The 17,547-nt window shown below is 37.6% G+C and overlaps 2 protein-coding genes across 3 annotated transcripts in view; one reads left to right on the top strand and one right to left on the bottom strand.

The window, feature by feature from the left end:
• Positions 1-1,584: 1,584 nt before the first annotated feature.
• On the top strand, positions 1,585-6,591 carry LOC104603863 (beta-galactosidase 13-like). 2 transcript variants are annotated; one of them, XM_010268033.3, is made up of 19 exons: positions 1,585-1,902; positions 2,027-2,122; positions 2,261-2,373; positions 2,468-2,534; positions 2,673-2,765; positions 2,889-3,032; positions 3,178-3,272; positions 3,371-3,476; positions 3,642-3,726; positions 3,829-3,947; positions 4,069-4,236; positions 4,330-4,511; positions 4,645-4,754; positions 4,881-4,990; positions 5,084-5,191; positions 5,294-5,398; positions 5,528-5,673; positions 5,785-6,136; positions 6,273-6,591. In XM_010268033.3, the coding sequence occupies exons 1-19, from the start codon at positions 1,735-1,737 to the stop codon at positions 6,399-6,401; spliced, it is 2,496 nt and encodes an 831-aa protein (XP_010266335.1). In that variant the 5' UTR covers positions 1,585-1,734; the 3' UTR covers positions 6,402-6,591. The 2 variants fall into 2 exon arrangements, with proteins under 2 accessions (XP_010266335.1, XP_088744098.1); XM_088887972.1 differs by lacking the exon at positions 2,673-2,765 and having other exon boundaries at positions 1,586-1,902.
• Positions 6,592-11,708: 5,117 nt separating this feature from the next.
• Positions 11,709-17,547, bottom strand: part of LOC104603621 (E3 ubiquitin-protein ligase UPL3-like) — a 37,287-nt gene continuing 31,448 nt past the window's right edge. Inside the window, exons 10-17 of the mRNA XM_010267683.3 lie at positions 14,030-15,616; positions 13,705-13,923; positions 13,495-13,599; positions 13,120-13,200; positions 12,971-13,039; positions 12,745-12,873; positions 12,536-12,658; positions 11,709-12,435 (exon numbers count right to left, since the gene is read on the bottom strand). Coding sequence (XP_010265985.1) covers positions 12,370-12,435; positions 12,536-12,658; positions 12,745-12,873; positions 12,971-13,039; positions 13,120-13,200; positions 13,495-13,599; positions 13,705-13,923; positions 14,030-15,616 — 2,379 coding nt within the window. The 3' untranslated portion in view covers positions 11,709-12,369. The remainder of the gene's footprint in view (positions 12,436-12,535; positions 12,659-12,744; positions 12,874-12,970; positions 13,040-13,119; positions 13,201-13,494; positions 13,600-13,704; positions 13,924-14,029; positions 15,617-17,547) is intronic.

Genomic DNA, 17,547 nt, shown 5'->3' on the forward strand with positions numbered 1-17,547 from the left:
TTTCTTCAAGTTCTCTTCTTCCAATTTTTCCAGATTCATTGCTTCCACACTGCGTCACCCCTTATTTTCTTCTCCCTCTCTTCCTCTCTTATCCGTTTTTCTCCACTTCTCCTTTTTCTTTCACTCCTCTCTCTCCTTCCGCTTCTCCCTATCTTGTTTTTCCTTTTTGTTCTTTTATGTAGGGATTTTGATATAAGAGGTTAACTCTTCCTTGAAGATTTTGGTGTTGGGTGGTGGCCTTCATCACTTATTTGGCTTTCACCGCCGTTGGTGGCTTTTTTCAAATCATATTTCACTGGCAATTACAATTTTAGATGATTACAGTTCTAATGGTTATAGTTTCAGATGGTTATAGTTCAGACGGTGACAATTCCGATAGTTCCAATTCCAACAGGTACAGTTATAGTGATTACAGTTCCAAGTAGCTCCAGTTTCTTGGTGCAAGTAACTACTGTTTTTATCACTCACTTTTGGTGGTTGGAGATGCGCTCAATTATTTATTCTGTTGGTGATTTTGTCTCACCTTATGTAAGTTGCATAAGTTCTTTTATGTTTTCCTTTATCCACAATCTATATTTTGTTCTTTCTAAGGATTTGTATTTGTTCTTTTTTGCTTGATACTGCGATTACTTCCCTGCATTCATACAAGTTTCTTAGTTTGAATGAAATATAATTATTGCATTAAAAAAACAATTTACTTAATCGACCTTGCATTTTACTAGAATAGTAATAAGATTACCTAAATTAATTAGAAAATGGTTAAAAGCATGGACTCATGATTGTTTATTTAAAAAATACTCCTAAACAGAGTGAAAAATGTTCAAGGGTATGGATCAATGGTTGTTTGTTCCAAAATAGAGTAGTTGTCCATGTTTTATTAGGGGCAAAAATGACATTTTTATTTATTTATTAAATTTATCCGAATAAATATTATTGTTATAACTATCGTTTTTCACTTTCATCTAATAGAAGGTCGATTAAGTAAATTGATTGAAAATTATAAAAATGTTTTAACAAAACACAAACTATATGATAGATTTTAATAAATTTATAAAACTATATAGGGGTGTTTTAACAAATGACCCAAACTAAAAACAGAGGCCAAGAAATATTAAAAGCGGCTGGGCCCAAGCCCAAACTCCACTCTAGAAGCCTATTGCTTCATTTAGCTCAAAAGGTTGGGCCCGTCTCTATCGAGATCAAATCAGCCCCCCCACCCCCTCACCCCACAAGATTGTCCCCACAACGTTCCACAGCACATTTTCACCGTGTATTGAGAACGAAATGATGCGGGGGGCTGATTTGAATTCGTCCGTGGGCCGTGTCCAGCCCACATAAAAGACGGTAGACAGAGAGACGGACAGACCAAATAACGCCGATTTCGGGAAATTCGGATCCAACGTACGTGGAAGAAGGATAGCGAAGGCTTGGTCGTGGTTCAGCGGGTGATCCCGATTAACGGAAATTGCACGTGTAAGAAAGGAGGACCAAGAGAAAGAAACAAGAGTCAAGAGTCAGAGGTAGAACACGGAAATTACTCCTTAAAGGTATCCTATTTATGACAATGGGGGGGGGGGGGGGGGGGGGGTGATGATGGGTGTGCAGCGCTGCGCTCTTTCTTCTTAAGAAGCCAGGCCAGACCCAGACAACTTCATTGGCCATTGCACCACGTCGAAGCTGAAGCTGATCGGGAACACACAGATATTCTCTGGTCGTCGTCGTCGACCAATCTCCATGTTGATACGAAGCCCAGCTCTCCCTCTCCTTTTTACACTTGTTTCTGTGTTTGTTGTCTCGGCTGTTTCCGAGGAGGTGACCTACGATGGCCGATCATTCATCATCAATGGAAAGAGAGAGCTTTTCTTCTCGGGTTCCGTCCATTACCCGCGTGTCCCTGTTGGGGTAACAACTTATTCTTCTTCATCGATCATTTTTTTTTTCATGGATTTTCATCTGAAACTGAAAAGCTTTGCTCTTGTACTTTAATGACGGATTTTGTTGTTGTAAACCATGCATATATATATAGATGTGGCCTGAAATCTTCAACAAATCTAAGCATGGAGGATTGAATACGATCGAGACTTACGTCTTTTGGAACGTTCATGAGCCCAAACAAGGAAAGGTAATTATAATATTAATGCATGGAGGATTGAGTTAGTGTTGTTAATCTCTTCTTCTTCTTCTTCTTGATCTCTTCTTGTCGTCAACTGTACATAATAATAAGAAAACTAACTACCACGCACCTCCCCTCCAAATGCAGTACAACTTTGAAGGAAATTATGATTTGGTGAAATTCATCAAATTGATCAAAGAGATGGACATGTACGCGGTCCTCAGGATTGGACCATTCGTCCAGGCTGAATGGAATTATGGGTATATACTTCAGATTACCTACTTAAATATAATTAATTAGATTTTTCTCTGCTAATTAAACTGAAACCAAGTGCGCGCTCTTGATCATCATCAGTGGATTACCGTATTGGCTAAGAGAAGTTCCAAACATTACTTTCCGCACGGATAATGAGCCATACAAGGTGATTCTTAATTTTCTTCCTTTAAGCAGCTCAGCCTCAGCTAGCATTACATAAACATATATAGATAGATTTAAATATTTCTGATTTCTGATGCATAAATATACATATATATATATATATATATATATATATATGCAGTACCACATGCAAAAGTTCACCGAGTTGATCGTAAAAAAGATGAAGGATGAGAAACTATTTGCTTCTCAAGGAGGTCCTATCGTTTTATCACAGGTTTAATTGATTGATTCCACTACCACAACTATATGAATTACCCTTTTGGCTGGCTTTATCCCACTCATTTTATCACAGGTTTAATCCTGACTCTCAGTCTATGCTGTGATTTGGTTGGTGCAGATTGAAAATGAATATAACACTATCCAACTTGCATATCGAGAAGCAGGAATTAGTTACGTTCATTGGGCAGCAAAGATGGCTGTGGGCCTCAACACAGGAGTCCCATGGGTGATGTGCAAACAGAAGGAAGCTCCCGATCCAGTGGTAAGTTATACCTACTCCTGCATCCATCGATTCTTTGTTGACAAATTAATTAAGGTTTCTAACTAACACTTGAGTACCAAAATAAGCAGTAAAGTAAATCATCGATCAGCTTTATAAATATAAGATGGCTTGGCGTGTTGTGTAGATCAACTCATGCAATGGAAGGAACTGTGGAGATACATTCATAGGCCCAAACAAACCCAATAAACCTTTTATCTGGACTGAGAACTGGACTGCACAGTAAGTGCGCCTCAATTCATCAGCATTGAAGTTGTAGCAATTTGTTTATAGTAGGTAGCATATAGCTAAATTTGTAGCTGCATTTGAATGGATTGCAGGTATAGAGTATTTGGGGACCCACCATCTCAGAGAGCAGCAGAAGATCTGGCATTTGCTGTTGCCCGTTTCTTCTCTAAGAAGGGGACTCTTAACAACTATTATATGGTATATATGGCCAGGACAATGATGAGTTGGTGTATCTCTTAATTAAAATTTAAATGTGATGCTTGACCTACCTCACAACAAATTGATCATGAATTAAAAGAATAGAGAAGGAAATGAGGATTAATTCATTAATTAGTTCTCTCTTCTTTCTGCATATATCCACAGTATCATGGAGGGACGAATTATGGTAGAACAAGTGCCGACTTTGTAACAACTCGCTACTATGATGAAGCTCCTCTCGATGAATATGGTTGGACACAATTACTACTACTTCATCCTATATTCCTCATGTCTAAATTAATTTGTTAATCGTACACTACACCTCATCACTGGTTTCCTCATGTGCTTGCAGGTCTGCAGAAGGATCCGAAATGGGGCCACCTTAGAGACTTGCATGCTGCTTTGAGATTATGTAAGAAGGCTTTGCTTTGGGGGACTCCCTCTGTCCAGAAGTTGGAAAATGGAGTAGAGGTAAGGGGGATAAAGCGAAAGCACAATTTCTAAAGAGAGCTTCCTTTGAGTGAGAGAGAGAGAGAGAGAGAGAGAGAATTGAATGAGCTAATAATTAACCAAAATTCTACTCTGCATGCAGGCAAGAATTTTTGAGAATTCTGAGAGTAAGGTGTGTGCAGCTTTCTTGTGCAACAACAATACTAGAGAACCGGCAACTGCAAAATTCAGGGGCAAGGAGTATTACTTTCCTCCACGTTCCATTAGCATCCTCCCAGATTGCAAGACCGTGGTGTTCAACACTCAAAATGTAAGTTCTGATATCGATACCTTTAAAATTATCTTATTTTATTTTTGAATAATAAGGACTACTTAAAGAGAGATGTCTGCTGTGTAAACACAGGTGGTTTCACAACACAACTCAAGGAGCTACAAGATATCAAAAAGGGCCAATAAGAATCTAGAGTGGGAGATGTACCACGAAAAGATTCCAATCATTGATGAAAGTCCTGTAAAATACAAGAACCCATTAGAGCTCATGAATCAGACTAAGGATAGATCAGACTACCTGTGGTATACTACCAAGTAATTAAACCATCCATCCTGATGAACACCCTTGGATTAAGGAAACACAATAAGCTTGTTCCCTTGTTTAATTGTTTTGCTAATAGCCAATTAATTAATTAATTCTGATGCACTGAACGAATTCCAAATGCAGAATCCAGTTGACTAGGGATGATCTTCCCTTTCGACGTGACATTCATCCAGTTCTCCAAGTTTCAAATTTCGGCCATGTCATGCACACTTTTGCAAACGGCGAATACGTTGGTACATATTAGCATGCCATTCATCTACCTCCGGTTACAACTTACAATTTGATTATTGACTAATTGCCTACACCACCCTACTACATATATACATATTCTGCTTGCTTTTCCTTGTTTTGGATTTCAGGGTCCGGACATGGCAGCCATATTGAAAAGTCTTTCACATTCCAGAAACCAGTACCCCTGAAACCTGGGACCAACCACATACAATTGTTAGGAATGACAGTCGGATTCCCGGTAATATATATATATATATTCTGCAATGTTCAATTTCCTTTCTTTCTTATCTTAAACAAGAAACTTAAGTAAGGATCTCTCTCTGAATGAAAGGATAGTGGAGCCTACTTGAACATTAGGCTTGCTGGTGTTCATCGTGTAGCTGTACAAGGTTTGAACACCGGAACACTCGATCTATCGGCCAATGGATGGGGACATCAGGTAATCATGCATCAATTTTCTAAGCTTAAACTGCACCATATGTATATATCTCAGTCCATGAGCAGCAGCTACCCAAAGGATTAAGCTTGGCGCATGCCACAGGTTGGAGTGGATGGAGAAAAGAACGAAATCTTTACTCCAGAGGGAACAGAGAAGGTATCGTGGAAAGAGGCCAAGGGGGGTGGACATGCTCTTACATGGTACAAGGTATCATTGCGGGAAAACACTACTACTGGAATCTGATCAGTGATCAGACCGAGTTTTGCTTTTTCTTTTATTACAACTTATATGTAGCTACGAATAGTAACAGATAAAGATGAAAACTTCTAATTGCAGACTTACTTCGACGCTCCCGAAGGAGACAACCCAGTCGCTCTCAATCTAACAAGTATGGGCAAGGGCATGGTTTGGGTTAATGGCAAAAGCATTGGTCGTTACTGGGTAGACTATAAGTCTCCTTTGGGGAAGCCCACTCAGTCCGAGTATGTATTAATTAATTAATTGCACCTAATGCCTGATACTAGCTTAACCATATCCATCCATCTCAGCATCTGTGATCTGTCTATATATATAAATCCATGATTTTGATTCAGGTACCATGTCCCGAGGGTGTTCCTTAAGCCAAGTGGAAACCTTCTAGTAGTGTTAGAGGAAATGGGAGGAAACCCAGAAGAGATTAAGATACTGACAGTCAACAGGGATACCATATGTAGCATAATCACCGAGCATCACTCGGCAAACGTCCAGTCATGGCAAAGGGAGAACGGCAAGATACGGGCGGTGGTAGGCGACACCAACCCAAAGGCGCACTTGAAGTGTCCCAACCACAAGGTGATTGTCAATGTCGATTTTGCAACCTTCGGTAATGTGCCTACTGGCGCCTGCGGAGCTTTTACCCCGGGAAATTGCACCTCATCATCAGAAGCCAAGAAGGTTGTTGAGCAGGTGGGGTTCTCCTCCTCCTCCTCCTCCTCCTACTACTACTTTTCTACCTTTCTTCTTGCTTCTTTTTCTAGATATATATTTAGTTGAGTTCAGCACTCTCCATCGCTCAATTCCAACCAATACTGGCTTCGTGCAGTACTGCCTAGGAAAGACTACCTGTGATATACCGGTTGATCAGAAGACATTCGGCGGTGGCAAGGGAGATGAATGTCCGGGAATTAAGTCTCTGGCCGTCCAAGTGCATTGCGCCGGAAAAGATGACTGACGAGAAGGAGGACTCAGACTGATCATAGAGACATAGAGTCAGTGTTGCGTCTTGTTTCAATTAATTAATAAACTAGGGAATGACCCGGGAATCCATAATGTTAATTACTTATGGAATCAATAACGTTAAATTTATATTTATTAATAATTTAAATAATTATTAAAATTTTAAGAAATATTTATTTCAAAAATAGTTTTTTCAATAATTATTAAAACATAGATAGTTTTCTTTTTTGATATGATGCGTAGAGGGTTAATGCAGAAGTGGTTGTGGATAATTAATTTTGTATTTCTACATTTTTTTAGGAATTAATTAAAAATGATGGTAGTGAATTGTGTGCTTTAGTAGCAACTTGTCAGAAAATGCCATATGTCTAACTTTCTAGAAAATGAGTTGGCCACTTGGTGATAATGGGATGCGGGCTTTAAAAACAACTTCTCAGAAAATGAAGTGTATAAATTTGAAAAAACCACGTATCTGAATGGTGGAGGCTGTAGCTTGAAATATATATATATATATTAATTAGATGTACCAATATGGGACCGGAAAATGTTACACTTCTTACTTAATCAATGTTACACCTATATATATATATAATATACTTTTTTCAAACTCAACTTATTATTCTTACTTAATCAATGTAAAAATCGAGACCCAGATCTATTATTAACAACATAGTAAGTACATCAAAAAACATCAACCAGTACTTGAAATATTCTGACAAGTGTTAAAAGTAATTTTTAATCTTTTTCAAGGATAGGCCAGGAGTTATATTAAAGGACAAGTGTAAAAAAAATTCAAACATTCGATAAAATCGATAAAATCCAAACATTTCATACTACATCCAAACGCTGATAAAATCAAACCAATTTCCAACTGATCTATTCCAAAATGGAATCCCCATAAAAAACAATTCTTAAATGAAATCAACCCATATATTTATTATCATGGGTTTTACAAACACATGACACATTTATTATGGATGTGGGCAAGGACAAAATTTTCAACATATCGGCTCATTATAGCCAATACGTATCAAATTGGTAGAGTATGAGAGTACCAATACTTTGTTTTTAAGGTTTTGTTTTAAATGGTTGTTTATATATTATTTCCAGGGGAAAATCTATCACATCCTCTCATGAATTTTGATAAAACCCTAATCCCTACTTTCATACTTTCATGATGCCAATTGATTGGTTATAAGTTTTTCCAACATCATAGTGGAATTCAGCCCCCCTTTAAATAAAAAAAAAACTAAAAAATATGACAAAAAATTTAAAGTACCAATACACATCCCCTTTGCCATATTGGATTGTATCAGTATTTTGAACCTTGGGTGTGAAGCAAAAGAGTAATTGCCCCCTTAATATTCTTTTCACCACAAAGACAAACAAAGAACTGAATGTGTATTGATGTTTGCACCTTTATTCTTATCTTATATCAATGGACCAGATTTGACTTAATCCAACCCATTCCAATATAAACTTATTACAGATGGACCAGGTCCAATCCAATCTAACAAATATTTTGGACTGGATTGGTCCATCAAATGTCTTGTTGGTCCATTCAATCCATCCAAATTGATTTTGGACTGGATGGGGTCCAATCCAAAACCAGTCCATTGACACCCTTAATTATAGCAGGCCATGCCATGCCAGTATGCAGGCCTGTGGGCCATTCCTATTTGGCCTAGAATCCCTCAAAAAGGAAGCCCAGCATGGCCTAGGCCCGTGCCGGGCCATGGGCGGCATAAATGTTTTTAGAAAAATTGAAAAAAAATGAAAAAGTTAAAATAAATTAACAAAATAAACAATAAATTGAAAAAAATCTTAAAATTTTATTCTATATGAATTTTGGTGTATATAATTGTTTATATGTGAAATAATAAAATAAAATTTAAAATGACAATAAAATTGAAAAATAAAATGTATGTATACATACATATATTATTGTGGGCCATGCCAGCACTGCCCACTTTTTTTGTGTTGTGATGTGCTAACCCATGCCCCACGGGCCTCAAACCCAAACCCAGTTAGGCACGGGCTGGGCCTGGCATGGCCCAAGTCGTTCTGAGCCATTCCAGCCCGCAGGCATCCGAGCTCACTTTACAGTTCTACTTACTGGGTGACTAGTTGACAGGTCATGCCAACTTATTTGGGTTTGCCTAAAAAAAAAAAACGAAATTTGAGTTGTATTCATCCCAATTTCTTCCACTTGCAATGTCAAAGGTATACCAGGAAGATTCATGCAAGAAAGACAAGAAAGACACTGGCTGTTGTTTAGAAGCAGGTGAGGTTCCAACTTAAGTGCTGCTTAGCTTAGCTAATCAGAAAAGGCAGGCTTATGCTTTGGAAAATCAACGTAAGTGATACACTTTGGAGAGACCTTTGACTTTTCCTAGTTGAACTGAAGGTACAGGAGTCCATTGGCTCACCTAGAATTGGAAAACGCACCTAACTATTGTGGATTTGTGGTTTTTTTACGAGTAACCATTGTAGAACATCGACAGCTTTTGATATGAAATAGTTAAAATTAGGAGATAGCTTTCATTAATTTTTCTTTCTGGGTATTAAGGTACAGAAAGGCTACAATCCCCCCACTCTGAATAGCTCAAAAGAGAAAACCAACCCTTGTTTTTTTTTTTTTTTTGGCTGCAATAAACCAACCCATTGCTGAAATTCATTTTAAAGCTGCAGAGATGATTCAAATTGGTGTTTCTGGGGTTATATGCAGAGGATAACTTAACAAACACATGAATACGATGGAAGTGAAATACATAGGACATTTATGATATGCTAGGGAAATTCATGTGATTCCCAAAAATGAATTAACAATATTGAATCCAGGGATCTTTTAGTTGCAGTGCAAATCTTAACGAAGTGCAAAATTTGCTTTCATTCGTTTGTAATTATAATATATATTTCTATCATATATAAAATGTGTGCTTTTTGTCCCTTTTGCACTCACTGACTGTGCAAATTTCACATCCCAAAACTATTAAAATTTACACCAAAGTCTTTTTAATTCGATTCTTTCTCGTACAAATTGGGGATCACATCGTCTTGCATCCTACCTTACTCTTAGACAGATAAGAGATAACCCTTTACCCTCCTAGCTCTCTTCTCATTATTTTAAAGTGAGGGCCACTTGACTTTACTTCCCATTTTACTCTCACAAACAAGAAAATCAAGTCTAAATCAAAAGTAAACCAGAATTTACACTCAGACCTTTCACATTCCCATGCATTTAAAGCAAGGTTTTTAAAAATGAATCGGAAATAGAACCGGTCAGGGGACCAGTTTCTGGTTAAGCAGTTCAACCATTCGGGTTGAACGGTTCGACCCGTGACATCATAAATAAATAAAAAATAAAAAAATATATTTATAAATAATAAAAAATAGTATAAAAATAAATAAAAATACAGAAAATAAAACGATCTAAATACAAAAATAATACAGTACAAAACACAGAAAATATAAAAATAAATACAGAAAAATTCAAAAAAAAAAGCAAATACAAAAAAATAAAACTACCTAAATACAAAAATTGCTTGCAGAAAATACAAAAACCATATATTTGCAAAAAATACAAAAAAAAAGAGATTATCATTCTTTGACATCATCTAATAATCATCATCATCATCATTCACATAGCAAATAAGCAAGGAATTGAAAAAAAATTAATAAAGCAAAATTAATTAAGGCAATGTGAGTATGTGAATCTATGTAATTAATTAAACAAAGATTCAGAAAAAATAATTAAACAAAGAATTAAGCAAAAAAATCAAAGAATTAATTAAACTCACAAAAAAATTAAAAAAAAAAGCATTTTATACCTTCAGGTCCTTCGAGCTTGAAGGTATAAAATCAAAAAAATGCAAAACTTTTGGGAACCACCAATTTCGAGCCTAACACTCAATTGGGAACCACCAATTTCAAGCTTAACACTCAATTGAGAACCACCAAATTGTTCATAAGTTTGTCAAGCTACAGGTAAGGTTACAGATAGAACAACGATGCTTACTCTTGCATGCATGGGTAGAGAATAGTGGGCAGGAAATATACCATCACGTCACTACATGTAAGGTTGCAAAATCGCCGACCATCACCAAATCTGTTACTGCTGGATCTGTTGCAAAATCAACGCTAAGTGCCATAGATGAAGCTCACTATTGTCGTCGGTCACCATGAATTGCCGTCAGTCATTGTGTGTTGCCATTGGACGCCGTAGGTCGTGGCCACCGCAGGTGGTCGGTTGGGTGTGACAACTGAGAGGAGGGAAGGGTTAGAATGAAAAGGGGGTCATTCTAACCCTAAACATAAGAGATGGGATCGGGGATATGGGGGTCATTTTGTTTTCTTTTTTGTTTTTATATTTTATTTAAATCAACAAAAATAAAAATGATAACCCACGAACCGCTGCCCGGGTAGAACGGTTTAGCGGTTCAACCACCCAGGTCAACAGTTTTTTTACTTTTTCAATGGGTTTTAAAGACTTGGTAGTTTATAGTATAACCAGACCCGAGGGGCTGAACGATTACCGGTTTTTCCGGTCCAGTTTTGAAAACCATGATTTAAAATGAAATTTGTACAGCCACCAAACACAGCCTAAGGCTTGAATGGTTATAAACATGCCCACAGAAGAAATACATATTTTATTTTTTACTGCCAAGAAAAAAATAAACACATTTAATAATTTATATTTACATAAAACTTGACACCGAAGCATTAGACAAAGGTAAAAAGAATTCAATTAATGTGGTTTAAAAGCAAAAATTTGCAACTTATAGGTTGCAACCTATATTCTTATTTCAGATTTATGTGAGGACAAGAAAATTTTATTTTCCTGAATATCACTTAATAATTTTTTCACCTAAAAAGAATTATCAACACTTCTTCAATAAGACACAAATGCCCCTTTTAATAATAGATTTTTATGACTAAAACGGTCATTTCCTTATTAATCTGAGAAAAAAAACTTGGGTAAATACACTTCAGACTTGACTAAAATATATATTTCCTAAAAAACTTACCTGAATAAATGCATTTATCCGAATAAATAATATACCAAAAAGTGAACGGGACCTAAAGGGTATTGCTTTCCACGCGTAACATCCCAAACTGGATTTTGCGTCTGCCTGCCACATTGGCCAAATGACCATATCGCATAAATACTACAAATTTAGGTTTTACTCCCTCGGAGTAAAAAAAAGGACCAGGACGACAGGACCTACCAAACCGACCCACCTAAAATAATTTGGAGATTATCCAAAATCATAGAGCTCAAGAATTCCATGGCAAGCTATCATTAAAGAAAAAAGCTCTTTTCTTAGCTAAATTAAGATACATTAAAAAAAAAAACTTGAAATGTAAATGTGACAATGAAATGGTAAAAATTTGGAAGACTATACTGATAGTGTACCATATATATTTTTAGCCCTGTCCGTACATCAATATGCTCTGGGCAAAAATTAATAACAACATTGAAACAAAAGATAACAATAAAAATCCAGGTGTTTCACTTTATTTACAGGCACCAGTAGCAGGCCGGATGCCACAACCTTGCCATTTCAAAGCTTCTCCTTGATTGCAACTGTCTGTTGAACCAGACTTCACTAAAAACCACTATATATTATTGAAGAATTAAGAACAAAAAAGGTGACAAAGATAAAGTTGTGCAGATGAATTGAGAATTTACAGGAACAAAAGGAAAAAAATGGAAAAAATAAAACACATTAGTTGCCCACCTATTCCCGCCACTCCAACAACATCCCAACCTGACATCCGTTAAAATGAATACAAAACTGACCTCTACACTCCTCAAGGAATGGCACAGGGCACATGTTTCTTTAAGTAGAATGGGCAGAACTTCGAATATCAAAATTAGCCCATGCCTGGAATTGCAATTCGACAGGAAAAGTGTCGCAAGATAATGTATACCAACAGCAGATTGGGTTAGTCTTGGAGGCTCAGGACAGGTCAAAAGATCCTTGCCCTTCGCTGATGGCATACAGTAGTTTCTTATACATAATTTCCTGCAAGAAAAACCAACAATAAGAATGTGTCGAAAAGGTAGGAAATATATATATATATATATATAAATATAAAATTTTGCTTTTTCTAGAAGTGTAGGACCTTGGTTGAGTAAGGAGGAAGCTTGAGGTAATTAGCACAAGTCATGACACTAGGTAAGTCGTCATCTGCTGATTCAGAAGGTCCCGTTCCATTTGATGTTGTGTTTGTTGTTGATGAAGAATGCTGCCAGACATGGGGAGTCGTCAATAAACCTCGTGTACCAAAAATCTCAGCCCAGTAATATAGAAACAGATACGGGTAAGACATACTTTTCTAACAATTGTAAGCTTCGGGTTCAGCACAGCCAGACCACCAGGTGGGAGCCGGGGTGCACCAGTTACAAACTGGCAGAAGGCACGCTGCTGTTCAGGTGTGAATTCTCCCATTATTTCTAGTAACTAAACACATCAGAAACAACAAACAAGATGTACAAAGTAAGCATTATGCATAAACTCAATCTCAAAGTTTTGAACTTTGTTATGATGGAAAGCATACGTTGACAATGGCAGGACTCTTGGCAGTATATCCATGATCAAATTTTATATGATCAACCAGCGTCTCAGCCTGCATAAACTAGAAAGTTAAATGACAGCAAACAATTAAGTTGCAATCACAACAAGAAGCACCATGTAAGAGCCAAATACCTCCCACAACTCTCTGCGGCCACATAATAGGTAATCCAGTTCATGAGGAGAAAATATTTGCAGAGATGAAATGTCAAAGACCTGCATGTCTCAGGGCATAGTAGAAGGTTTGGACCATAAACATATACAGAAACCAAATAGGTAAATAAACACTTAAAGGTCCATTTCCTATAGCAATTACGGAGGTACAATGCAGAACAATGTGGTGTATTGAGAATATTTACAGAACAAGAAACAAATAAAACAAACAACTTAAAATGAAAAGAGTAGCAGGTCCAGCAATAAAATATGAGCAAGATCACAAATTCAATGGGTTATCCCATTGAAACCATCACAATGCATCCTAGTGGAAAGACGAAACAGAAATGTACTTGCCTGATTAAAGCCTGCTCTGAAAGCTTCAATTTGCCGCATAATTCCAGTCTTGACAGTTGCATCAACGACTGAAGAAATGTACTCCTCCAAATTATTAATATCAACCTAACAAGACAATATGGAACTTCAAGGCCACTCCCAGGGAAAAATGAACTGAAAAAAGTAGGTCTATCAAAGATAAAGATACATTCAAAGAGAATAAACCAGTACATTTTCATCCCCTGGTTTTAAAACATAGTCTGGATAACCAGGAAGTGTGAAATCCAGGCAGAGATCTTCAATAGGAGCACCACGGAATTTTAAATCTGCAATTTGATCCCTACGGCCCATTGCCTCAAGATATTTCTTCCGGGCAACAAGGATTTGCAGCTCTTGCAGAATCTTCCCAAATACAGCATCAAAAGAGAGAATGTCATGCAAATCAAGCTCCTGTAATAGAGTGAAATGTTAAAAGATTTTGAAAAGTTGAGAGTGCAGTGGGAATTGAACATCAAGAAAACAAGTACATTAAATAAGGTCTGGTATTTTAGCTTACTTGACCAAGCACAAGCTTGTAAAATGCAGTTGACAATGGAAGGTCTAGAAGCCGTCCATCTTGAAGAGCTTTTGCCATCACTCGTCCAACAAGCCGGAAATACTCAATCACCTTGGAAAACTGGGTACCCTCAGAAGCATCTGCCTTTGGAGGCCATGGGCAAGGGAACAACCCAAGAGGAGCTTGTATGAGATCTCTTCCACCTGCAGAAGAATCTGATCCAAGTTTCTTTGCATCTGAACTATCATTATTTTTTCTGTTTTTCTGTTCATCTCTATCTATTTCCATTGCTGGCTTATCTGAAGAAGAATTAGACCTCCACATTCCAAGGCTAGCCTTTTGAAGGTGATGACTTAGAAGGGTATAAAACTCCAGGGTGGGACCTAACCCTGTTCCAACCTCACCAAAATATTCCACTTCCAGGACAGCCTTTTGGCTTGAATACATCTCCATAACTTTTACTGCAGAATCCAAAATTCGATTTCTGGAGACACGAACCTTCTGCCGCTGTAATCTCCCAACACGGATCTCTCTTTCATTTGTTGATCCATGACCATCAGCACCCTGTTGCTGCTGCAATCGATGCAATGCACGAGACAGCCCAAAAGCAGTAGAATAGAAATAATGTCTCCTAGTTTCAAATGGAAACAAGAATGGGCATGCTTTAGTGAGCTGGGAACACCAAGAAGGAATACTACCACTGCACAGTGCCAATGCATCCTGGATTTGACGAGCCAATTTCGGAGTGAGCTTGCTATTGATGAACTCCTCAGAAGGGACTTTGGCACCAGTTGTACTCAATTCTAGAGTAGAAATCTTCCCCTTTGAGAAATCATCGGATAATGCCAAGACTCGTAAACGAGGCGCCAGCTGGTTCAAACCTTCCAACACACGCAGCAATGCCAATATGCAATAAGTTGGGTTAGCTTTTTCTAGATCACATGGAAGCTCCCCCTGCAAGAAACTATCTAAAAGAGAGGTTTGATGCCATGAAGACTCAGAGTTGGAGGTAGAACTGGCTTTGGCAGATTTGGATGGAGTAGTGGAAGAAGAATCTCCTATTGAACTCCTATCTATCTGGTTGTCAGCCCTCTGATATGTGATGGTATAAATGTCATTCCAAAGTCTGCTTCCATCACCAGGCAGAAAATCAGAGCAAGTATACCTCTCATCATCATCCTCATCCAAAACAAGCTGGCGTTGGATGGCTTGATATATGGTTAGATGTCTGTTGAGCTGCTTGCTACCCACTGAAAATATTAATTTAGCAGGATCATTTGAAGTACCAGAAAGGGAAAGTCCCCGCCGGTCTCTGCCACCCCTGATACCTCTACCACTTGCAGATGTAAGCCCAGCCATGGCAGCTGCAGCAAATGACATTGCACCCTTTGAACCAAATGAGCTCCCACTCCTAAAGTCAGTAGATTCCATGCCCCTAACTGTGGAAGTTCTGTTGGTAGAACCAGAAGGATTAGTCTGGCTATCATTGGTTGAATGGGTAGCTGTACCATCCTCAGATGAATCACCCAATTTCACATCATGTACTTTCTCAGGCATGCAAACTGGAAGAGGATCATCTCTTAGCACCTAAAAAGGACAAAAAACATAAGTTTCAAAACCATAGGAAGAGAGTATACAACCAACTCCACCAACCAACACCCATACATAAACAAGCAAGGGTGTCCTAGAAATAGCTTGCTCAACTAAAAAACCAGTATCACATCCCAATACATTAAAATTTTCAGTCTATTTGACCTGCAAGTGCATTTTACTGTGGCTCCTTTTTAACTATGTTGATTCAAGCAAAATCAACTTGAAAACTTCTTCAATACCATGATGCTGATTGCCAAGTATAACAGCAGTATTACCTCGATACATGGCACAGGCACCAAGTATACAGAGTTACAGACATCAATAAGTGTCCACAGCACATTAACCTCCAAAAATCAAGGGACTAGACAACATGATAATTATTTAATTACGAATGATTTTTATCAATATAAGTGATTTTAAAACATAGTAAAAATAAGAAAAGTCTGGACTATTAGGCATGCCTTTGCTCATAATACCTTGTTTGAATGCTAAATTCCCAGTTTTTATGCTGACTTCAGCGTGGAGCATCACCAAGATGCTACAGTAACTGTTATGCCAACCACCAGGTATCACTTTGGTGTCCTAGTGTCCAGCATGGCTGGACTCTCTTTTTATTTTTAGAAAAAAAAGTAAGGTAATTTATTGATATCTCAATAATCAAGATACAAGCCCCTAAGAGACAAGCTCCCAGATGGGCAAAAGAACAAAATACAACAGGATTGCAACATTGTGGCTGGACTCTTTAGTTTCAAGATATCATGCTAATAATGTCCATTAAGTATGATGCTGCATCTATACTCATAAAGCAATATGAACAATTTCCACTATACACATAACACAAGCTGGTCAGTATACAGCAAAAAATGATTGACATATTATATCCAACCAGTTATTTATCCCTAAAATGGAAGTACTGCATAATACTAAATTTGCTCACTACATAGAGTCATAAGAAGGGGGTGGTTTAAATGTTTTTCTTGCACTAAGCTATTATTGCTCTCAAAATTTTATATCTGTCTTCTTCCAAATTAACCAGCATGGGAAAAAAATGAGGTGATGTAGGACCAGTTCAACGCTAGTCCTTAGAGAATGTTGAATGGTTTCTTTGATCAGAAATTTATGGCTGTTGATGGTTATAATGGCTTCTTGAAAAAACAAGAAAGAAAATAGGGATACAAAGAATAGAGAAAATACCCAGAATCACTCACGGGGTGCCTAGAATCACTGTAGGGTATGGGAATCACTCACCATAATTAGCATGAGCTGAAGAAAACTCAATAAACTTCATTGCTCTTTGTGTAAAACGCCCATACATATTTATAGACTCTATACTCATAATAATCCTAAGAGTCAAATGCAAAGTGCCAACCAGATGGTTGGTAAGGTCTCCTTCCGGTCGTAGCGAAGACTTGGGATCAAATCCCGCATGCACCTGGATTGGGGGATGGGCTACCCCCCGTTGTGTAGACCTTCAGAAGATATCAAAAATAATCCTAGGAGTCAAACTATTAGACTCATAATACTCATAGGACTAAGAGCCAAACTGTTAGACTCAATAATCCTAGTAGGACTCAAACTAAGCTGTCATATCCTATTTCAATTCAAAGAAGACTCAATAACTGTAATCCTACTTATGCAATGACTTCATAAACAAACTATAAATAGACAATCAAACCCTATTATTGGACCTTACAGAAATTTTAAAATGGCAAAATTATCCCCCGTGTCCAAAAATACAGAAATACATAAAATTTCACAAAATTCCAAATTTGACCCCTTCAGCTCCCTGCATCAGGAGGTTTCCAAAGGGTGGCTCATTGAATACCTTTTAATATTTCTCAATAGATGATATTATTAGAAAGTGGAAGGAAGTGACTGGAACATCATCAAAAAAGACTGTAACCCACAAAAACCAGACGCCAATG

The sequence above is a fragment of the Nelumbo nucifera genome, chromosome 5, assembly GCF_055504915.1.
Source record: "Nelumbo nucifera cultivar China Antique chromosome 5, China Antique-T2T, whole genome shotgun sequence".
Taxonomy (NCBI): domain Eukaryota; kingdom Viridiplantae; phylum Streptophyta; class Magnoliopsida; order Proteales; family Nelumbonaceae; genus Nelumbo; species Nelumbo nucifera.